Source organism: Staurois parvus, unplaced genomic scaffold (genome assembly GCF_062004578.1).
Source record: "Staurois parvus isolate SC_StPar_1 unplaced genomic scaffold, SC_StPar_1.0 ptg000575l, whole genome shotgun sequence".
Lineage (NCBI taxonomy): Eukaryota > Metazoa > Chordata > Amphibia > Anura > Ranidae > Staurois > Staurois parvus.
The window spans coordinates 1445916-1470230 of record NW_028318371.1 but is presented as its reverse complement, the minus strand read 5'-3'; the positions used below and the strand labels follow the sequence as shown (position 1 = coordinate 1470230).

At 43.2% G+C, this 24315-nt stretch overlaps 1 protein-coding gene and 1 long non-coding RNA gene across 3 annotated transcripts in view; one reads left to right on the top strand and one right to left on the bottom strand.

Annotated features, from left to right (window-relative positions):
- Nucleotides 1-24315, top strand: part of LOC149450295 (uncharacterized) — a 1099640-nt gene that overhangs the window by 138183 nt on the left and 937142 nt on the right. The gene's annotated exons all lie outside the window — the stretch shown is intronic.
- LOC149450310 (E3 ubiquitin-protein ligase TRIM39-like) lies at nucleotides 37-22455 on the bottom strand. Of its 2 annotated transcripts, none has more exons than XM_089692030.1 (2): nucleotides 21747-22455; nucleotides 37-965 (listed from the first exon to the last, which is right to left on the bottom strand). In XM_089692030.1, the coding sequence occupies exons 1-2, from the start codon at nucleotides 22414-22416 to the stop codon at nucleotides 37-39; spliced, it is 1599 nt and encodes a 532-aa protein (XP_089548156.1). In that variant the 5' UTR covers nucleotides 22417-22455. The 2 variants fall into 2 exon arrangements, with proteins under 2 accessions (XP_089548156.1, XP_089548155.1); XM_089692029.1 differs by having other exon boundaries at nucleotides 21756-22416.

Sequence of the window (24315 nt, the reverse complement as noted above, 5' to 3'; positions counted from 1 at the left end):
TTTCACCAGATTCAGGTCAGATTTCCTGTCATATGATCATTTTACACGTCTCCTGACCCCCCCAGAGATCTTTACCCGACCTTCTATTACTGATAAACCAGCATGGAGGGGCTCAGTGAAGGTGGTGGTGAAGGTGTGGAGGTGTCTGATGGGGTCACACAGATCATAAAAGGACAGCTGCCCGGCCTCATAATCCACATAGATCCTGACTCTATCAGGGGGGGTATCAGGAGATATGGGGATTGATTTATCATCATGTAATAGATAACACTCACTGTCATACTTCCTCAATCCCCAGGACTTGTTATTACTTCCAATCCATGACTGCCCTCCTCCCCTCTCTATACTGGGATAACACATCCCGACTCTGCAATGTTCCCCCTCACTGACATCCACTTCCCAGTAATGTCGCCCCGAGGAAAAACTCCGACTGCTTAATACCTGTTCCCAGAACTGAAATCTCTCTGGTGTTTCTGGACGATTCTGCTCTATATCTGACCAGGATGCAGTTTTCATGTCATCTGATATCTGTAGATAATTATGAGCTGTGTTCACATCCAGTAATAAGTCTGAAGCTTCCTGTATATTGAAGCATACATTTCCCCCTTTTATCATATCAGATATCCCTGTGTGTAATGTGTGTGAGATTCCAGCCACATCCAGATCCCCTCCATCATGGAGGAGTCTATCATGTCTCTCTCTGTCCTCATCATCTCCCTCCTCAGTATCACACAAGTCCCCTGTGTCTGATTCCTGGAGGACAGTCAGGGGGTCGGTCATGTTACACAGCTCCTCAATGTCCCCCATCTTCCTGGACAGATCCTTCTTCTTTATCTCCAGTTGATGGATCATCTCAGACAATGGACATGAAAGCCGCTCTTCCTGGCTGGCGATCTCCCTCAGGACTCTCTTCTCCAGGTCCTCCAGTTGTCTCCTGAGCTCTATGAACAGGGCAGTGACTCTCTCTGTTAGGATGAGAGAAGGAGAAGAAGCGCCTCTAAGTGCAGCATAACACTTTAATGAAGATGAGAAGTAGGAACCCTCCCATGTATGAGGTACAAGTAATGCATGAAATAAAGTGGTGTGGTGTAACATGGGACCGGAGGGGGTTGTCATCGGTGTCACTGAGCTGTCATCGGTAACAATGTGTCAGCGTTCTGCTGGAGCAGCGTGGTGGCTGGAGGGGGACAGCTGTGGAGCCGGCCGGCGTGCACGTCCTCCTCAAAGCTGGGAGGAACGCACATTGGAACGCAGCGATGACGTGGGCGTGATGACGTCAGTTACCCAAGGTGCACTGCGACACATTTCGGAGCATGCGCTGGCCTGGAGAAGCGGAAGTGCGCTCCTTTATCAACCAGGGGGAAGTGGGAGTCCGATAGTTGTATATATACAGAGTTAATCCTCAGAGGGGCTGATTGGCAATTAATTAACCAATTGTTTCAGCAATAATGTGATTATACCATTGTTTTAAGGTGACACTGTGTGGTTCAAAGAGTACGGGAAGAGAATTAAAATTGTAAATGGATGAAAAAATAAGAAGTTATTAATAATGAAAATAAAATGGTATGGGAAAAAATGAAACAGGAAAATGGAAAATAGAGGAAATGAAAAGAAAAGAAAAAAGGAAAAAAGACATTTGGTTATCAATATTTATAAAATGTGAATAAAAATAGAAATGGCCAAAATGAAAAATAATAATGTAAAATCAAATGTGTGTATATGTGTATATATATATATATATATATATATATATATATATACTGTATATATATATCTATGTGTAAAAAATAAAATATATAAAATGTATATATATATATATATATATATATATATATATATATATATATATATATATATTAAAAAATATATATACATAAAAAAATTATAAAATAAAAAATAAATAAAATTAAAATACATGAAATATAAATACATTGGGGAATTAAAAAATAATAAACTGTAAAATTAAAAAATTACAAAATTTAAAAAATAATCAATGAAATACAAAAATGAAAAAATAAAAAATTAAAATTAATATAAATTAATTGAAAATTAAAAAATAAGAATTAAAATAAAAAATATAAATATATATATAAAATTAGATATGTTGCACACAATGGTGTATGCTTGGTGAAATGGCTCATAAATTTAGCTAGTGGCATAGGATGTGAAGATCACCTTGCAACAGCGGTATATAAAATAATTAGGTGAGTAAAAAATGCAGTATAACCATGGTAACGGTAATGATGATAATTAGAGATGAGCGAATTATTCAAAAATTCGGTTCGGCTGATTCGCCGAATTCGCCGATTAAATTTGCTTTGTGCCGAATATATTCGCTGCGAATTTAACTTATAAAAAGGGTGTTTCTAGGCTTCAGAGAGCCTTTATATTAGTGCAGAACACTGTACCTTTAATTTAAATGCCCTTGGAGTCTGCTGGGGAAGAGAAATAATACTGACAGTCAGTATGACATGCAGATGAGTGCCGTCGATCTTAGAATCACCGCACACTTCACTCATTTGGGAAGTCACGGGGCCAAAACCAGAGTGTGGAGCCACAGTGTGGCGGTGGAGGCAGCAGCAATGGGAGGCCATACAGCACCCTATGACAAAATGGAACCCACCAGCAGTGTGAGGAGACCTGAAAGTGGCACATGGCAGAGTGTGGCGATGGAGACAGCAGCAATGGGAGGCCGTACAGGGACCCATGACACACTCTGGACCTGGCAGCAGCATGAGGAGGCGGTACAGGGGCCCATGACAGATTACGGGCCTGGCAGCAGCATGAGGAGTCGGTACGGGGGCCCATGGCAGATTACGGGCCTGGCAGCAGCATGAGGAGGCGGTACAGGGGCCCATGGCAGAGTGGCGGAGCGTAAGCAGCTAAAATTGAAGGCCATACAGAGGCCTATGTTAAAAAGTCCCCGCAGCAGCAGCGTGGGGAGACGACTATCAAGAGTCCAATGGCAGAGTGGCGGAGCAGAAGCAGCTTCAATTGAAGGCCATACACAGGCCTAGGTTAAAAAGCGGAAGCCGTCAGCAGCGTGAGCAGACGACAGAGGCACATGGCGCAGGGTGGCGGTGGAGGCAGCAGTATTCGGAAGCCAAACACAGGCCTCGGTTAAAAAGCGGAAGCCGTCAGCAGTGTGAGCAGACGACAGAGGCACATGGCGCAGGGTGGCGGTGGAGGCAGCAGCAATGGAAGGCCATACAGCACCCTATCACAAAATGGAACCCACCAACAGTGTAAGGAGACCTGAAAGTGGCACATGGCGCAGGGTGGCGGTGGAGGCAGCAGTATTCGGAAGCCAAACACAGGCCTCGGTTAAAAAGCGGAAGCCGTCAGCAGCGTGAGCAGACGACAGAGGCACATGGCGCAGGGTGGCGGTGGAGGCAGCAGCAATGGAAGGCCATACAGCACCCTATCACAAAATGGAACCCACCAACAGTGTAAGGAGACCTGAAAGTGGCACATGGCAGAGTCTGGCGATGAAGTCAGCAGCAATGGGAGGCCGTACAGGGACCCATGACACACTCTGGACCTGGCAGCAGCAAGAGGAGGCGGTACAGGGGCCCATGGCAGAGTGGCGAAGCGTAAGCAGCTTAAATTGAAGGCCATACAGAGGCCTATGTTAAAAAGTCCCCCCAGCAGCAGCGTGGGGAGATGACTATTAGTCGTCTCCCCACGCTGCTGCTGGGGGGACTTTTTAACATAGGCCTCTGTATGGCCTTCAATTTTAGCTGCTTACGCTCCGCCACTCTGCCATGGGCCCCTGTACCGCCTCCTCATGCTGCTGCCAGGCCCGTAATCTGCCATGGGCCCCCGTACCGACTCCTCATGCTGCTGCCAGGCCCGTAATCTGTCATGGGCCCCTGTACCACCTCCTCATTGTTGTGGGCCTTTTGAATTATGTCTCAAAAATATGACTTTATCAAGACATCATATTATATGACAAGCAGCTCAATATAGCCGGATGTTAAGGGGTTAATTTGTCTTGGTTGGAAAGTCGAATGACCATCTGGCTGGAGAGGTGTAGACGGTGGGTGAAGGGATTTTTTTTTCCTCCTAGAGACAATATACTATTTTGAAGTTCTACAGGTGGTCAAACACCATTATTCAGACTTCAATAGCAGGTAAACATATACAAGGTCTGGACATGACAATAGAGGAACCAAACTGATTGTCTGAGAGCTTACTCAAAACTTGCAGAGTGTGATAAACCAACAGAACTCTCAAACTATCACAATATACTATTGTCCACCAAGGGTGAAAGTATTAACAGTTGTTTACTGTGACTCCAATACAAGAGCCAGGCAAACAGAGAGTTTTCCCTACACATAGAAAATGTTGGTTCTAAAACAAAGAAGTTAAATTCAGGGCATTTAAAGCTAAAAAAAATTGACTGTATATAACTACAAAGATATACTACAAAAACATATTATAAATGAGATGTTATAAAGGATAGGTTTTACACACCACCAAATATTCAGCAATGGGAACTATATATCACTAACTTGAGTATTGAGATGGTGGAAAGTAAGATGTATTATAAACTAGCATTAGATATGTCTTATCAGGAAACAGACAGGATGGTATTTCAAGAAGGAATAACTGAATATACACCTATATTCCATGGTCCCTATTTAGAATATTATAGGTATGATCACTTATATCTGGAAAAAGCCGTATATTTAATCCATGAAATTACCTTAAAAAATTCCACCCAAGGCGAGTCATCTCAAATACTCAAATTGTTCTATGATACATGACTGCCATCTGGCGGGCAGGTGAGAAATAGCTTATGTACACACATTTCTCAACTAGCCAATCAAGAAGCCTGGTGGGAAGGTATCTTAGAACAATGGATTAGTTGGTATAAAAGCCCTTGTACCTTTAAGAAAAAAAAAAACTCAAGAAAAAACTCATCAAAAGAAAAGACCTCAGCAAAAGAAAACCTGACTGAAGAAAGACCTGATTCTGAATAACTACTCTTCCATACTTTCAAACTTCCTAAAACTTTACTAAATTTCTAAACCTCTATCCTTATAACTTCCTACATTCTCCCATACCAAATATCTATCACTTGCCCTATAATATCATTTCTAAAGGCGTTCCATTGCCAGCTAAATCCACGGGAGAGTTGCCTAGTCTGAATGCCGGGTGCAGTGAGATTGTTTATTTGATTTTGTATTACCTATTTTCTCCGTTGTGTGGAATCATAGAATTACCTTAGTGTATCACAACAATATTGGGTAGTTCGAGATATATGTAGAGAGATTCTGTTTTTACTGTTAAAAATTGTTTGGTGCCATATTATAATTTTTTTTTCATATTTCATAATTTATTGGATATTAATAATCAGAGTATAATATATCAAGGGCTAGCTTCTTGCAATCCTATGGCCACGGCTTGTGAGAATATAACCTTTGAGATACTCGAAATTATTAATTATTAATAAATTTAATTAATAATCAGATCATTTAAAATTTGTGATATTGATGTAATTAGTCAGAAACCTTATTATTGTGTATTACATTGGTAGGGTATATTTTTGATTGTGTGTACCAATATTCATTTATCACCAGTCTTTTGCGTTTTGTGTTAATATATATATAATTTTTGTACATAAATAAATTTTTATATTTATCTATTATAAGGCAAATCTTGTGTGTATGGTACGAAATCATATTGGCTAAAAGAATTCAAGGTATAATAATAAGTGGTGATCAAATTATCAAGGTGTCCAAATTATTGGGTTACTAAATATTTGCCGTATTTTAACGGCTGGAGGCACTGTAATATTTCATCTAAGGGAAAGGGACACGCCCTTTATAAATAAAAAATATCCTTACATAAACCACCACAGGATAAATTTGGAGGCACTGCTGAGATCCATAGAAATCGTACCATAATACAAAACGCACTGGTGATTGTATATTTGTACACTTTATCAAACATATATTTTGTATCAAAATGGCATCCAGTAATCACGGATCCACCTCTTCCAAGCATAACGAGGAAAATATGGCGGCTCAAGGCATTGAGCAGGAAACTCCAAGGCCAGCCCGGAAAGCTGTCGGTGCTTGGCAGAAGTATGTTGAATGTGAAGTAATAGATTACATCCGCAAGAGATTAAGTTTGGGGGATAGCAATAATGAATTCGTGGATGAAGAGAAAAGGCAGGCTATGAGCACCTTTGAGGACCTGTTCAACCAAAAGGGCCAGGTTGTTGAGTTTTTAATGGCATTTGCTAGAGTAGAAAGTGATAAAAGCCGTGACAGACTTCTCCTAGAAGCTTGGCCCATGTTATGGTTCATGACCGCTGGAGCTGCCCAGCGAACCATGACTTTAAGGGAAGAGTTGTCAGAAGCCCGCCTCTTGTTAGAAAGCAAAAATCAGGACATTGAGTCTTTGAAAGGGAAGCTTGGTCATGCCGGTATTCGTTTAGACGAATCCCAGAAATATTATGATAGATTGGTCAGAGACTTTCGAAGTGCTCAGGACCTGTATGAAAGAAACTTTCAGGAATTAAAACAACTTCAAGAGAAGTATCAGGACTTAAAAGATGAGGTGGAGTACTTCAGATCAGAGAGGTTATCTCCTGTCAAAATTAAAGTTCACCCAGGGGATAAGCATGACCAGTCAGAACTTACATTGATAAAATCTGAGCAGAAAACTCTGGAGGAGCAGATTATGAGGTTGACGGCCCAAATAAATTCTGGGGTCCAAAACCGGACCAACCCAGTCAAGCCAGAGGCTGATGAGCGGAGATACCCGCATCACAGCGAAGTATCTGATAGTGAGGCAGGGTCAGAATATAGGTCACCTCCTAGGCTTTTAAGATACACTCCAGAGCGCTCAGAGGAAAAGTATGAAGTTTCATATAGGCAGGAAGGGAAATCCCAGGGGTCATTCAGGAGATATGACACCCCAAAGGTCATTAAGTTCCTGAAGGACACTGTTCCTATGTTTACTAAGAAAGGGTCCCTTGAGATCACCGAACACATGAAAACATATGAACAGACGTTAGAGATTCTGGGCATTAGAGATGACCACACCAAAATAGAATTGCTGCCATGGGTGTTTGAAGAGAAATACCGGCAATTCTTTGAGACCTTGAGGGCCTATTCCAATCAGTCCTGGAGAGAGATTAAACATAAGTGCCACATGGAATTTGGGCCTTATAAAACTGTAACCTCTGCCAAGGCTGCGGCCTACAATTTAAAGTGTGGTCCTCACCAAAGCCCTGCAGAATTTCTGGCTGTCCTCAGAAATGCCTATTTCCTGGCTGAAAAGGATCCCAATCCTAACCAGAATTCAAGACCCTATTCTATGAAGCATTACCTGCTTACATAAAATTGGGACTTGCAAAGGATTACAGAAAGGGATGCTCTCTTGATTGGTTGGTGAGAGAGAGTGACTATTTATTCTCGATCCAACAGTCCAGTGAGGGCGGGATAAAAAGAGAACCCAAAAATAGCCCCAAGATAGTAGCAACCACTACCGTTTCCCCTCCAAATCCAAATTTGCAGGCAGAGAAGAAATCATATGCGGAAGTAGTCCGTGGGGGTAAAACCAATGGTTCCCCTAGATTTGTACCTCAAACCCAGCAAGTGAAGGAGGTCCATAACTTTGCACCCCAAAACCAGTGGGTAAGAAAGGATAGACAAAAGGCAGGGAACTACGGTAGTGGAAGTGAGAAGAATAAAAAGTATGGTAAGGGTCAGTACAGTGATGAGAATCAAAGGAGTCAATGGTATCCTTTGAGGTTTTATTATCCTCGCCAAAACCAACATGGGAATTTTTATGGGAACCCCAATTTCAACAGGAACCATAATTACAATAAGAATCCCAATTTTAATAAGAACTCCGACTTCCAAAGATTTCCTCCACGCCAAGAACACCCTCAAGCTCAAAGGGGGGATACAGTACCCCAGGCTCCCCTTAATGACAGGGAGACCCCGAAACCTCAGAGAAAACAATGGCGTCGGGACCAGAGCAGTAGTTCTGACTCTGAGTCTCATTACCAGTCTCGTCCAAAATACAAGCGCAAGTATAGGAAAAGGGAGAATCAACAGAATGACTCCTCTGAGCGTATTGGACAAATAGAGGCACAGGTCAGCAAAATGGCTGAACAAATGGACAGGCTTGTCACTCAATTTTCATCCAATCCTTTTTTAGGAGCAGCTCCTGTGACCAACCAAGGGTCACAGAATTAACAGGCAACCAAGCCTTAAACCAACAGGGGAGAACACTGAGACAAATGACAGGAGATGTGTGCCCCGTCCCTGACACGCCTACTAATGGAGAAACTAGTTCTCAGGCAAAGGGGGACCAGTTGTTGGGTATCAACGATTCTTCTGCTTTTCAGTGTCCATCTATTGCCCCTAATATAGTCGCGGCATCGGAAGTCGTCGGGATTGACAAGCCAGACGGAGCACCAACTTCTAGTTGTGCTTCTGTCTTGAGACAGTCCAAGAATCCCACCAGGGAGGATAAGGGTGATGTGTCCACCACATGCGGTGAGACAAGAGCTAGTCATATGTCATTGAAGGGCCCACAGATCTTCAACCACACCAATTTCATGTGTGAGCTGACTGAATCTGATGGGAGATATTATGCCACAGTACAGGTGCAGGATGCCAGTGATCTTTCAATTGTCGGCTTAATAGACACTGGATCCCAAGCAACCATCATGTCACAGGAACATTTTGATAAAGTGGCGAATGTCATGCCCACCAAGCCGAGACTTAAAAGTTTTGACAGCTCATTGATTGGTGTAGGTGGAGACCCTTTACAAGTCATGGGTACCGCCTGGCTTAAATTGAAACTGGGTAATAAGGAACTGAGACACCCCATCATCATTGCCAGCATCTCCCAGCACCACATGATAATTGGGATGGACTTCCTAAAAAGGCTGAACACCATAGTTGACTGTGTGAACCAAGTACTGTGGTCACAGGTAAATACCCCGATTAAATATGGGAAACTTAAAACTCCCCATTCCCGACAACACTGCCACCTGGTGGAAGAAAGGCCTGGATCATTAGAAATCCATTTCAGGAACAGCCAACTTCCTGATGTAACGGTTATCAAACCTGATGACTATAACCCTATCAGAAGAGATGAGGAACACATTTTTAGAATTCCCCAAGATAAAATAAAAGATATTTCCCTCCAAGATGACATCCTTACGATATCTTTTCATCAGGAGGATAAACCAAGAAAAGGGGGAGATCATACCCAATTCTTGACAGGTATTGAAAGGGTTAACAGCGACTTGTTTATCCCCATCCGGATAAATGGTCTTAATAGGTCAAAATATGCCAAATTAGATTTGAGACAGGAACACAGCTTTGTAAGCCAGGGGCTGATAAAACACTTGACCGAAATGGAAATGATCCGTTTCTCCACATCTCAGCGTCATTGGATTTCAGACTCCCTTGATGACTCTGATGATCACAATTCAATGGCTAGGTGTCTCTTAAACGTCACTGTAGGAAACAAAACAGCCACCCATGTGTTCCTAGTCTTGGATAATCCCCAAACTAAAATTTATTTTGGCAACGATGTATTACATCGCTTTGCAATGCAAGTCGACCTAATTAATGACTGTTTATGGAGTCGACTAAAGGGGGACCCCGAAAAATACCAAAATCTGGACTTAGCTTTAAAATCCCAGCAACAGATGCCTTATGCTGTTGAAGTCCAGGTAGCCCAAAAGATTACAATTCCTAAGGGCATAAATAATTTCATACTCCCCATCCAAGTTAAAAAGGGACATAGACTGAAGGGGTCAGATGCATTAGTATGCCTCTCCCATAAAATGCAGGGGGAAGGACTGAACATTACACATACGCCCCTAGTCAACACACATCAATCCCCGATGTACATTTACATACATAATCTGTCCAATCAGGACATCGTCTTACCCAAAGAGACCCTTATTGGTCTAGCGGTAGAGACTGAATATTACACCTTTGGGGTCACTAACCAGGTGATTGGACTCATCCCCGATGAATATTTGTCGGAGGAACAATTAATTGATCAAACATTCCATTCATTACCAGAGGGTATTTTCACCATAGAGTCCATTTATCCATTCGATTCTAAAGATGGCACCTGTCGAATCGAAGAGACATCAATTGTCTTTGATCACCCAATCAAAGAACAAGAGTACCCCAAAGAACCGGGATGGCAGGAGAACACACACACACATCACATACCCGATGACCTCACCACAAAACTTGAAGAGGCATATGAGATAGGTCAGCCGGAAAGCTTTCCTGGATTCAAGGAGTTAGTGGAAGAGATGATGGCCCTCGCCGACGCGTGTGCTAGTGATCTCGACCGACAATTGCTCCGAGAGCTTCTCCTTGAATTCCAAGAGATCTTTGCCAAGGATTCTTACGATTGTGGGACTACTGACCTACACATCGCTAGGATCCAAACAGATCCAGATGCCCCACCAGTATTCGTAAGACAGTATAGGTTACCATTAGCTTCATATGAATCTCTAGCTGAGATTATCAGGAAGTTACATGAAAGGGGTATAATTAGGCCCATCCACAGCTCCTATAACCACCCGACCCTGGGTATTTTAAAACCCAATGGACAATGGCGTTTGTGCGCTGACCTCCGTCAGCTGAACAAACGTGTGTACATGTCAGGATGGCCTGTCCCATACATAGACCAGTGTCTAGCCCAGCTCCAAGGATCCCAAGTTTTTACAGCCTTGGATTGTGCACAAGGGTATTGGACCATTAAGGTGAGTGAGGAAGACCAATACAAACTGGCTTTCAGTTTTGGGAATCGACAATATTGTTGGGTGAGAATGCCTTTCGGATTCATAAATTCCGGACATGAATTTGCTGTGTTCATGCACAAGGCCATGCCAGACGCCTTCGAAAGGGGGACGTTGGCATATGTGGACGATATCCTGATCAAAAGTACTGATATGGCCAAACACATTACAGAACTTCGGCATGTCCTGGGCCAATTGAAAGCAGCAGGAGTTAAACTGTCCTTACAGAAAGCCCAGTGGTGTTGCACGAAGGTAAACTTCCTAGGCCATGAAGTTACTGCTGAAGGTTTGAACCCACAAAAGAAGAAGGTTGAGGCGGTTCTGAACTGTAAAGTCCCTACTAACCTTAAAGAATTGAGATCATTCCTAGGTATGGTAAACTACTCGCGTAAGTTTATTGATAATTACGCTGAGATAAGCAAGCCGTTGCTTCACCTACTGAAGAAAGATGTCGGATGGTCGTGGGGTAAGAAACAGGAGTACGCCATGAAGGAGTTAAAGGAACGTCTCACACAAGCGCCGTGTCTAGGATATCCCAAAGGGGGTAAAAATTTCTATCTAGAGACAGGGTTTACGCAGGTAAGTATGAGTTCCGTTCTTTACCAGAAACGTGATGATGTCAGTAAGGTGATTGCCTATGCCAGTAAAACTTTGTCCCCGGTTGAAGTAAAGTTCAGTGACTGTGAAAAAGCTCTATTGTCCACCGTGTGGGCATTACAGAATTTCCGCAGTTACATTCAGGGAGAGAGAATCATTGTTGAAACGGCACACCAGCCTTTACAGTATTTAAAGAGTGAACGTATCAAGGGAGGAAATGTGTCTAATAGCCGCATCACTGCTTGGACTTTGTCTTTGCAAGGGTGGCCTCTTGAAATTCGGTACAAACAGAACAAGGAAAGTCCAGTAGCCCAGGGCCTAGCAGAGCTCCATGATTGTTCCGCAACTACGCCTGCTATGGAGGCCCCGGACACTGACTTTCTGGAAGAACAACTGTTCTCTCCCTACAAGGTTTATGATGAAGAATACTGTAAACAGCTGCCGTGTGTATATGTGGATGGTTGTGCTTTTCATCACAAGGATGGGGAACAGCTCCAACTAGTGGCAGGTATTGGAATCGTTTGGACCCAAGGTGTCACCCCAATTTCTGTGGGATACAAACTTGGACCAAAAAGCAGCCAGGTTGCTGAACTTACTGCAATTCTTAGAGCAGTTGAGATGGCTATAGAGTTCAACATCAGAGAGTGTGCCATCATAACCGATTCCAATTATGTCAGGAATAGTTTTGTGGAGTATTTTCCTAGGTGGAAGCGAAACAACATGAACAAGAGTAATCACAAACCCGTGAAACATGGTAAGCTCTTTTGTCACATCGATGAACTGGTAAGGTCCAATGATATCACCCTGCACTTCAAGAAGACCAAAGGCCACTCCAAGGTTCTAGGTGCCGAGAAAGAAGGGAACGATCTGGCCGATTCTCTAGCCAAGGAAGGGGCAATCACCGGTGAACTGTTAGACATTGATCAATTTTTAGGTACCGTACAGGTTGAAGCTGTCACCAGGCAACAGGCCAGAACAGCTGGTGATCCGAATGCAATACAGTGGAGTCACGATTCTCCTAGTGAGGATTTAATTACTGCCCAAAAAGAAGACCCAATAATTGGCTTGTTTTATAGTCATATAGAAGATCCCAACCAAAATCCCATAAATAAGGAAGTATGTAGTGGGAAGGAGGATTTACGTATCTTAATGAAATCCAAATCCCAATTCTCTTTATACCAGGGATTGTTGATACGAACCTCAAAGGGTGGCGTACAACAATGGGTCGTCCCACTTAAATTTAGAGGTTTGATGCTACAGCATGCCCATGATGCTCCCACTTCCGGTCATCGTGGAGAGAAGATCACGTATGAGATCCTGCGGGATTATGCCTACTGGCCTCATATGTTACGTGATGTGAAGGAATACTGCCAAGGTTGCCTAATATGTCCCCAATTTCAACCTACCAAGCCAACTCACAGAGCACCTCTCCAGAAGAGGGGGATATGTATGCCTTGGTCAGACCTTCAGATGGATTTTATTGGGCCCGTAACAAAATCTTCACGAGGAAATCGGTATATGTTAACAGTTACCTGTTTATTCACCAAGTATGTCGAATGTATACCAGCACCAAATAATAGCTCCGAGACATGTGCTGCATTGCTAATAAATCATGTATTTTCACGTTTGTCTACCACAGAGGATAGAGTCTGATAGAGGATTGCACTTCACTAGCAAAGTGATGGCCAAATTGTGGAAAATTTTGGGGGTTAAAAGGAAATTGCATATCGCCTATCGGCCAGCCTCTAGTGGTGGTGTAGAACGATACAATCAGACCATCGTTAACGTCCTTAAGAAATTTGTTAAGGAAACAGGCAAAGATTGGGATGTCAAACTCCCGCTGGTCCTGATGGCGTTGAGGGCTACTCCGAATACAGTTACAAAAATGTCATCTTTTGAACTGATGACAGGTAGACGGATGGTACTGCCCCAGCACTTATTGTATCGCACTACAGATCAAAATTTGATCAATGCTACCACCACACACCAGTACATAGAGGATTTACGTAAACATCTGCAATATGCTTTTGTCTTTGCCCAGCGAAATTTGGAAAGAGCTGCAACTAGTGCTAAGACATACTATGATCTCAAAACCTCCAAGAAGGAATATGAGATTGGTGACAAAGTCTATCTATACAACTTTGCAAGAGACCAGATCAAGGAACGGAAATTCCTTCCATCTTGGAAAGGTCCGTTCTCTATCATTGATAAAATCTCTCCGGTCGCATATAAATTGCAGGTGACCCGGTATGGTGAAATCAGTGATAGATGGGTGCACATCAACCAATTACGTGCTTGCCATCCAAAGTCTCAATTGCAGTTGTTGGAAGACTAACCCACCAGTTCCTATCTGGAGATATTGAGATCATCATCAAATTTCCTTTGAACATATAATTCATCTTGTTCCTTACAGGATCCAGTAGTATAATTTTATGTATATCCAATACTTAAACTGGTCATTTTAATAATTTAGAAAGGAAGGCCCAGACGATGACTAGACCGGCGATCGGAGGTGTCAATGACCAGACCCTAGAAGGAAGATAATGTCCTGTGGGAAAGACCAGATGCCAGAGATCGATCCGGAGATGATAACCTGATGTCCCAGGCCACCAAGGGCCAGTCCAGAGGAAAAGACCCGCCTAGGAGACCGTCTAAGAGACCTGTCGCGCGGAGGACCCATGGACCCCAAGGTGGATGTGCCAGGCCAGGCCGGCCTCATTACAAGACCAGGATCGTCATCAGAAGTGTCCATCCAAAGACGCCGAGTCAAGTTGAGGACCAACCAGCATCACCGCTGCCATTTTATTATTAAAAATTTTTTTTTCTTTTGAATTTCATTCACTTCACCGGAGAAGACGAACAATCACTCTAGCCAAAGGTCCCACTCATGTTTTGCGACACAGACACCCCTATACACGTGCCTGTACCCCAAACAAAGGGGGATTTGTTGTGGGCCTTTTGAATTATGTCTCAAAAATATGACTTTATCAAGACATCATATTATATGACAAGCAGCTCAATATAGCCGGATGTTAAGGGGTTAATTTGTCTTGGTTGGAAAGTCGAATGACCATCTGGCTGGAGAGGTGTAGACGGTGGGTGAAGGGATTTTTTTTTCCTCCTAGAGACAATATACTATTTTAAAGTTCTACAGGTGGTCAAACACCATTATTCAGACTTCAATAGCAGGTAAACATATACAAGGTCTGGACATGACAATAGAGGAACCAAACTGATTGTCTGAGAGCTTACCCAAAACTTGCAGAGTGTGATAAACCAACAGAACTCTCAAACTATCACAATATACTATTGTCCACCAAGGGTGAAAGTATTAACAGTTGTTTACTGTGACTCCAATACAAGAGCCAGGCAAACAGAGTTTTCCCTACACATAGGGTTCTAAAACAAAGAAGTTAAATTCAGGACATTTAAAGCTAAAAAAAATTGACTGTATATAACTACAAAGATATACTACAAAAACATATTATAAATGAGATGTTATAAAGGATAGGTTTTACACACCACCAAATATTCAGCAATGGGAACTATATATCACTAACTTGAGTATTGAGATGGTGGAAAGTAAGATGTATTATAAACTAGCATTAGATATGTCTTATCAGGAAACAGACAGGATGGTATTTCAAGAAGGAATAACTGAATATACACCTATATTCCATGGTCCCTATTTAGAATATTATAGGTATGATCACTTATATCTGGAAAAAGCCGTATATTTAATCCATGAAATTACCTTAAAATTCCACCCAAGGCGAGTCATCTCAAATACTCAAATTGTTCTATGATACATGACTGCCATCTGGCGGGCAGGTGAGAAATAGCTTATGTACACACATTTCTCAACTAGCCAATCAAGAAGCCTGGTGGGAAGGTATCTTAGAACAATGGATTAGTTGGTATAAAAGCCCTTGTACCTTTAAGAAAAAAAAAAACTCAAGAAAAAACTCATCAAAAGAAAAGACCTCAGCAAAAGAAAACCTGACTGAAGAAAGACCTGATTCTGAATAACTACTCTTCCATACTTTCAAACTTCCTAAAACTTTACTAAATTTCTAAACCTCTATCCTTATAACTTCCTACATTCTCCCATACCAAATATCTATCACTTGCCCTATAATATCATTTCTAAAGGCGTTCCATTGCCAGCTAAATCCACGGGAGAGTTGCCTAGTCTGAATGCCGGGTGCGGTGAGATTGTTTATTTGATTTTGTATTACCTATTTTCTCCGTTGTGTGGAATCATAGAATTACCTTAGTGTATCACAACAATATTGGGTAGTTCGAGATATATGTAGAGAGATTCTGTTTTTACTGTTAAAAATTGTTTGGTGCCATATTATAATTTTTTTTTTCATATTTCATAATTTATTGGATATTAATAATCAGACTATAATATATCAAGGGCTAGCTTCTTGCAATCCTATGGCCACGGCTTGTGAGAATATAACCTTTGAGATACTCGAAATTATTAATTATTAATAAATTTAATTAATAATCAGATCATTTAAAATTTGTGATATTGATGTAATTAGTCAGAAACCTTATTATTGTGTATTACATTGGTAGGGTATATTTTTGATTGTGTGTACCAATATTCATTTATCACCAGTCTTTTGCGTTTTGTGTTAATATATATATAATTTTTGTACATAAATAAATTTTTATATTTATCTATTATAAGGCAAATCTTGTGTGTATGGTACGAAATCATATTGGCTAAAAGAATTCAAGGTATAATAATAAGTGGTGATCAAATTATCAAGGTGTCCAAATTATTGGGTTACTAAATATTTGCCGTATTTTAACGGCTGGAGGCACTGTAATATTTCATCTAAGGGAAAGGGACACGCCCTTTATAAATAAAAAATATCCTTACATAAACCACCACATCATGCTGCTGCCAGGTCCAGAGTGTGTCATGGGTCCCTGTACGGCCTCCCATTGCTGCTGTCTCCATCGCCACACTCTGCCATGTGCCACTTTCAGGTCTCCTCACACTGCAGGTGGGTTCCATTTTGTCATAGGGTGCTGTATGGCCTCCCATTGCTGCTGCCTCCACCGCCACCCTGCGCCATGTGCCTGTCGTCTGCTCACACTGCTGGCGGCTTCCGCTTTTTAACCGAGGCCTGCGTTTGGCTTCCGAATACTGCTGCATCCACCGCCACCCTGCGCCATGTGCCTCTGTCGTCTGCTCACGCTGCTGACGGCTTCCGCTTTTTAACCTAGTCCTGTGTATGTCTTCCAAATACTGCTGCCTCCACCGCCACCCTGCGCCATGTGCCACTTTCAGGTCTCCTTACACTGTTGGTGGGTTCCATTTTGTGATAGGGTGCTGTATGGCCTTCCATTGCTGCTGCCTCCACCGCCACCCTGCGCCATGTGCCTCTGTCGTCTGCTCACGCTGCTGACGGCTTCCGCTTTTTAACCGAGGCCTGTGTTTGGCTTCCGAATACTGCTGCATCCACCGCCACCCTGCGCCATGTGCCTCTGTCGTCTGCTCACGCTGCTGACGGCTTCCGCTTTTTAACCGAGGCCTGTGTTTGGCTTCCGAATACTGCTGCATCCACCGCCCGCCCACTGCTGCTGCCAGGCCCGTAATCTGTCATGGGCCCCTGTACCGCCTCCTCATGCTGCTGCCAGGTCCAGAGTGTGTCATGGGTCCCTGTACGGCCTCCCATTGCTGCTGTCTCCATCGCCACACTCTGCCATGTGCCACTTTCAGGTCTCCTCACACTGCTGGTGGGTTCCATTTTGTCATAGGGTGCTGTATGGCCTCCCATTGCTGCTGCCTCCACCGCCACACTGTGGCTCCACACTCTGGTTTTGGCCCCGTGACTGCCCAAATGAGTGAAGTGTGCGGTGATTCTAAGATCGACGGCACGCATCTGCATGTCATACTGACTGACAGTATTATTTCTCTTCCCCAGCAGACTCCAAGGGCATTTAAATTAAAGGTACAGTGTTCTGCACTAATATAAAGGCTCTCTGAAGCCTAGAAACACCCTTTTTATAAGTTAAATTCGCAGCGAATATATTCGCCTTGAATCGAATTTATTCCGCGAATTCGGCGAATCAGCCGAATCGAATTTTTGAATAATTCGCTCATCTCTAATTGTGATGATTATGGCTTACAGCTCATGAAAACCCCAAATCCACAATCTCAGAAAATGAGAATATTCCATGCAATCAATAAAACAAGGATTGTACATAGAACAATATCGGACCTCTGAAAAGTAGAAGCATGCATATGTACTCAGTACTTGGCTTGGGCCCCTTTTGCAGCAATTACTGCCTCAATGCGGCGTGGCATGGAAGCTATCAGCCTGTGGCACTGCTGAGGTGTTATGGAAGACCAGGATGCTTCAATAGCGGCCTTCAGCTCTTCTGCATTGTTCGGTCTCATGTCTAATCTTTCTCTTGGCAATGCCCCATAGATTCTCTATGGGGTTCAGGTCAGGTGAGTTTGCTGGCCAATCAAGCACAGTAATCCCAAGGTCATTGAACCAGGTTTTGGTTCTTTTGGCAGTGTGGGCGGTGCCAAGTCGTGCTGGAAAATGAAGTCAGCATCCCCATAAAGCTCGTCTGTGGAAGGAAGCATGAAGTGCTCCAAAATCTCCTGGTAGACGGCTGCGTTGACCCTGGACTTAATGAAGCTCAGTGGACCAACACCAGCAGATGACATGGCTCCCCAAATCAACATAGACTGTGGAAACTTCACACTGGACATCAAGCATCTTGCAGTGTGTGCCTCTCCATTCTTCCTCCATACTCGGGGTCCTTGGGCCTCTCCATTCTTCCTCCATCCCCGGGGTCCTTGGGCCTCTCCATTCTTCCTCCATACTCGGGGTCCTTGGGCCTCTCCATTCTTCCTCCATACTCGGGGTCCTTGGGCCTCTCCATTCTTCCTCCATACTCAGGGTCCTTGGGCCTCTCCATTCTTCCTCCATACTCGGGGTCCTTGGGCCTCTCCATTCTTTCTCCATACTCGGGGTCCTTGGGCCTCTCCATTCTTCCCCCATACTCGGGGTCCTTGGTTTCCAAATGAGATGCAAAAGTTGCTCTCATCAGAAAAGAGGACTTTGGACCACTGAGCAACAGACCAGGTCTGTTTTTCTTTAGCTCAGGTAAGACGTTTCTGATGTTGTTTGTTGTTCAGGAGCGGCTTGACAAGAGGAATACGACATTTGAAGCCCATGTCCAGGATCCGTCTGTGTGTGGTGGCTCTTGATGCACTGACTCCAGCCTCAGTCCACTCCTTGTGAAAGTCCCCAGCACTTTTGAATGGCCTTTTCCTGACAATCCTCTCCAGGCTGCGGTCATCCCTGCTGCTTGTGCACCTTTTTCTTCCACACTTTTCCCTTCCACATAACTTTCTATTAATGTGCTTTGATACAGCACTTTGGGAACATCCAACTTCTTTTGCAATCCCCTTTTGAGGCTTTCCCTCCTTCAGGAGGGTGTCAATGATGGTTTTCTGCACAACTGTCAGGTCAGCAGTCTTTCCCATGATTATGATTCCTACTGAACCAGACTGAGAGACCATTTAAAGGCTCAGGAACCCTTTGCAGGTGTTATGGCTGAATTATCTGATTAGAGTGGGACACTTTGAGCCGAGAATATTCCACCTTTTCACAATATTCTCATTTTCTGAGATTGTGGATTTGGGGTTTTCATGAGCTGTAAGCCATAATCATCACAATGATGACAAATCTCTGCTTGAACTATCTTGCTTTGCATGTAATGAGTCTATCTCATATATTAGTTTCACCTTTTAAGTCGCATTACTGAAATAAATGAACTTTTGCACGATATTCTAATTTTTTGAGTTTCACCTGTAGAATAAATGACAATATTACAAATATGAAAAGAAAAATAAAAGTATTATTATTATACTAAATTTATGGCGTCAACAGTTTGCTCAGTGCTTTACAATATAACGGAGACAATACAGTTCAATACAAGAGGGATTTGAGGGCCCTGCTCCTTGGATCTTACAATCTAGGAGGGAGGGGCTAGTGATACAAAAGATAGTAACTGTGGGGTATGGACTGCTTGGAAAACTGGAAGATTCCAGTATTAGCTGAGGGCAGGATATGCTTCCCTGAAGAGATAGGTTTTCAGAGATTGCCTAAAAGTGAGCAGAGTAGGTGATAGTCTGATAAATTGGGGTAGAGAGTTCCAGAGGATGGGAGAAGCTCTGGAGAAGTCCTGGAGACAAGGGAGCTAGAGAGTAGGCGGTCTTGCGAGGAGTGGAGTGTGCGGTTTGGGTGATATTTAGAGACAAGATTGGTGATGTAATTTGGGGCAGAGTTATAAATGGCTTTATATGTTATTGTTAATGTTTTGAATTTTATCCATTGGGCAATGGGAAGCCAGTGGAGGGATTGGCAGAGAGGGGTGGAGGACACTAAATGGAGGTCAGTGGAGGGATTGGCAGAGAGGGGTGGAGGACACTGAGTGGAGACCAGTGGAGGGATTGGCAGAGAGGGGTGGCAGATACAGAACGGTTAGTAAGGTGGATGAGTCTTGCAGCAGCATTCATGATAGATTGAAGAGGGGATAGCCTGCGATGAGGTCGGCCAATGAGGAGGGAGTTACAATAGTCGAGGCAAGATATAACAAGGGAGTGGATAAGTTACTTAGTGGTTTTTGAGGTTAGGAACGGTCGTATCTTGGAGATGTTGTGGAGGTGCAGTCTCCAAGATTTGGACAGTGATTGGATTTGGGGCTGAAAGGACAGATGGGAGTCCAGGATTACACCTAGTACCCTGGCATGAGGGGAGGGACTGATGGTTGTGTTACTGATCTTGATGGAGAAGTCAGTGGGTGTGGTGGGGGCTGGGGGGAATACTAAGAGCTCAGTTTTGGAAAGATTGAGTTTGAGGAAGTGGAGTCACATCCATGCCGATATGTCACTTAGTAGGTTAGTAATGCGAGAGGAGACTGAAGGGGTGAGGTGAGGGGTAGAAAGATAGATTTGTGTGTCATCAGCATAGAGATGGTACTTAAAGCCATGGGAGTTTATCAAGTGACCAAGAGAGGAGGTGTAGATGAAGAGAAGGGGTCCAAGGACAGAACCTTGAGGGACCCCTACAGAAAGAGGGAGTGAAGAGGAGGAGGCAGCGTTATAGGTAACATTGAAGGAGCGCTGCGATAGGTAGGAGGAGAACCAGGAGAAAGCAGAGTCTCTGAGACCAAGAGAGTAGAGTTTTTTTAGGAGGGGATGGTCAACCGTATCAAAAGCCGCAGAGAGGTCAAGTAGTAAGAGTACGGAGTAGTGGTCATTGGTTGGGATGAGTAGGGAGTAGTGGCCATTCGTTGGGATGAGTACGGAGTAGTGGCCATTCGTTGGGATGAGTACGGAGTAGTGGCCATTCGTTGGGATGAGTACGGAGTAGTGGTCATTGGTTGGGATGAGTACAGAGTAGTGGCCATTCGTTGGGATGAGTACGGAGTAGTGGCCATTGGTTTTAACACTTAGTAGATCATTAGTGAGTTTTAGTAGGGCAGTTTCAGTGGAGTGGAGTGAGTGAAAGCCAGACTGTAAAGGGTCAAGAAGGTTGTTGTCGGTGAGGTGGGAGCTCAGGCGATTGTAGACTAAGTGTTCTAGGAGTTTAGAGGTAAATGGCAGCAGGGAGTTGGGTCTTAAGTTGTTCAGGTTGGTGGGATCCAGGGAGGGCTTTTTAAGTATGGGAGTGACGTGCGCATGCTTTAGAGGGGAGGGGAAGGCACCTGTAGAGGGGGAGAGATTGAAGATGTGAGTGAGGGAGCATAGGATGGAAGAAGAGGGTGATTGTAGTAGTTGTGAGGGGACAGGGTCCAGGGGACAGGTAGTGAGACGGGCTTCTGAGAAAACCTCAGTGACCTCTTCGGTAGTAGCAAGGTCAAAAGAGATAAGTTTTGAGGGAGGTTTAGTATAAGGTATGCTAAGTGGGATGGATGTCTGTGCAGTGGTGATGCCCCTACAAATTGCGTCAATCTTGTTTTTGAAATGATTTGCAGTCTCATGAGCAGTGAGTGAGGTACTGGGTGGGGGTGTAGGTGGAGCAAGTAGAGCGTTAAAAGTAGAAAAGAGACGACGAGGACTGGATGACAAGGTATTAATAAGGTAATAATAATATATATATATAAATGTAGGTACGGGGAATGGAATTATTAATTATTTATGAAGCAGCGGGGGGATGATGGATAGATATGATCACGAAGTTGTGGTAGGGGGACCATATAATCTGGGACGGAGTTGGGAAAATGCAAAAACTGGAAAAAATAATAATTAGAAGAATTAGAATATAAATACAAAATTATAAATAAAAAATTGTTAGACCTGTTAGACCAGCTGATTTTTCTTGTACTTTTCCCTTACGTTCCTGCAGACTCTGGACTCTTTTCTCCGTCTTCTCTGTCTCTGTCATCAGTTTCTGCAGAACGTTTCTCAGTTTCTGTTTCTTCTTCTCAGAAGCCTCATCCAGAGTCTCCACCTTGTGTCCCTGGTGTTCTCCAGCCAAACTGCAGGACACACAGATACAGGCGGCATCTACAGCACAGTAATATTCAAGAAGTTTCCTATGGATGGCACATTTTCTGTTCTCCATGGAAGTGGTGGGGTCAGTTAGGACATGTTCTGGTGACTTGCTGTGGATTCTCAGGTGATTATCACACAGAGAAGCTTCACACATCAGACAGGATCTAACAGCGGGTACAGGAGAGTGAATGCAGTAAGTACAGAAGATTCCAGTCTTCTTCTCATCTGGCTGAGTAGACCCGAAGGTCTCCACTATGTTACGTAGTGCTATGTTCCTGTGCAATGCAGGCCGATCCTGGAACTCTTCTCTGCACCGAGGACAGGAATAACCTCCAGACCCCTCCTGTGTATCCAACGATCGATCAATACAGACCCGGCAGAAGTTGTGTCCACATCTCAGGTTTACAGGATCGGTATAAATGTTCAGACAGATGGAACAGTCCAGCTCCTCTCTCAGATCAGCAGATGCCATCGCTGACAGCAGAAGAGAGAAATGAAATGAAAAAGTCTCCGACACGGAAAATCTAAAGGTCGTCTCACATTTCTCAGCACAGGGCGGGGCTGAGCTGGTGTTGCAGTTTTATCTTCAGGAAGTTTGTGGATAAAGCAAATGTTTATAAATTAAAGGGATATATTCCGACATTTGTGATCTGATCTGTTTTTTTTATACATCATATTGATTTTAAATTGTAAATTCCATCTGCAGACAAGACATAAAACTGGGTTATATACCGCAGCGTGAAATGCTATTGGCATGTTTCTGTTTGTTGTATTTTGTGTTTAAGGCTGAGTTCACACACAAACACACAGGAGTCGCTTGATTTCCCCCACCAACGCCCCGAAAGCAGGTTGCAGAACATATTGCATTTGCTTGAATCAGATCGCATGGGTATGAACATCCTTCCGATCCGATTCCAGCGTGGTAAAAAAAAAGGTGCCTACACCTTTTCCATGTGGATGTGGTGCGATATGAGCCATACAAAATGATGGGCTGAAATTGCCCCCCACAGAATGGCATGTGATTTGCACAGGAATGTGGTGCGATTTCTGGGTGAATATCATACGATGTGGTGAATCACATCAGTGTGAACCCAGCCTCAGAGAAAATCATTTCCAAAGTTAAAAGAAACCCGTGCTGAGCGATATATGGACGGTGTTACTGGTGACCTTCTTTTAGAAAATTTTGGTGAGAAAATTCATTCAAAAATACTTGTTCTAAAAAAGTGTTGGAGTCAGAAAGCTGCATGACAACCAGGCAACTAATATTTGAATACTAGAGGTCCTCAATGGCAGCTTTCTGCTTCTCTTTAAGACCTGGTTCACACTAATGTGGTGCATGAAATGCAGCGAATCCTGTATGTTTCCCGCACCGCATTGCAATCGCATGTCATCCATGTGATCTGGTGTGGGTGTCAATTTTAAATTAATGACATCCTGAAACAGATCGCAAAATGCAGTGTGATTGCCAGAAATCGGATCACATGGGTGTGAACCATGCAATGTGAATCAGGTGCTGGAAAAAAGGGTCCGCACAGACATTGCATGTGATATGCACAGGAATGGGGGAGGGGGGCTCCGCCTGGAAAAGTATGAAGCCCAAAGTTGGGCTTTAACAATGCTGCCAATGTGTTTCTATGTTGTGATGCCTATAATAACTCTAATTACCCTCCAAGTTATTTTGCCCCCCTCTTTTGGAGCCCCTCAAATTATACAAAGGGTTTTGACTCCTGACAAACTCCAACCTAAATTAAATTTTAAAACCCCAACACTGCACAAAATGAAAAATTCACAGAAAAAGCGGGAATAGTAAAATAAAGACACTATAGATAAACCCTTCCGTGCCATGGCCAAAACCAACAACACCCAAAATGTCTATTTAGATGAATAAAGTATCTGCCACTTAACTGCTATAATAAAAACAACTACAGTATGTGAAGACCACGGACAACCAAAATCGTCAACTTATAAAGCACTAGTGATCAATGAAAAAATACAGTATATACATGTATTCAAACATTATATATTAAAATAAACAACACAATAAAATGTGAGACATAATCACCCAATGTTTGTGCATGAAATGTGAAAAATATATAATAGAAAAAACTGAAAAATATTGTTCATTAATCCATATATACAGTTGCAAGAAAAAGTATGTGAGCCCCTTGGGATTACGTGGAGTTTTGCATGAATTGGGCATAAAATGTGCTCTGAACGTCATCTTATGCAGGCCATAGATGGGTCGAAAATCGGCCGATTTTTCTTTAAAAAAAACGAAAAATCGGTCGTTCAAGCGGCCGACGTTACCAGCAATGGTAAAAAAAATCAGCCAATTTTCATCCCGTCTACAGTCGGCAAAAAGTGTCCCTGC

Coding starts and splice junctions, on each gene's coding strand:
- LOC149450310 (XM_089692030.1), bottom strand. CDS start 22,416: ATGGCATCTGCTGATCTGAGAGAGGAGCTGGACTGTTCCATCTGTCTG. Junction 966..21,746: donor AAAATCAGCTGGTCTAACAG/GTCTAACAATTT, acceptor TCATCCTAACAG/AGAGAGTCACTGCCCTGTTC.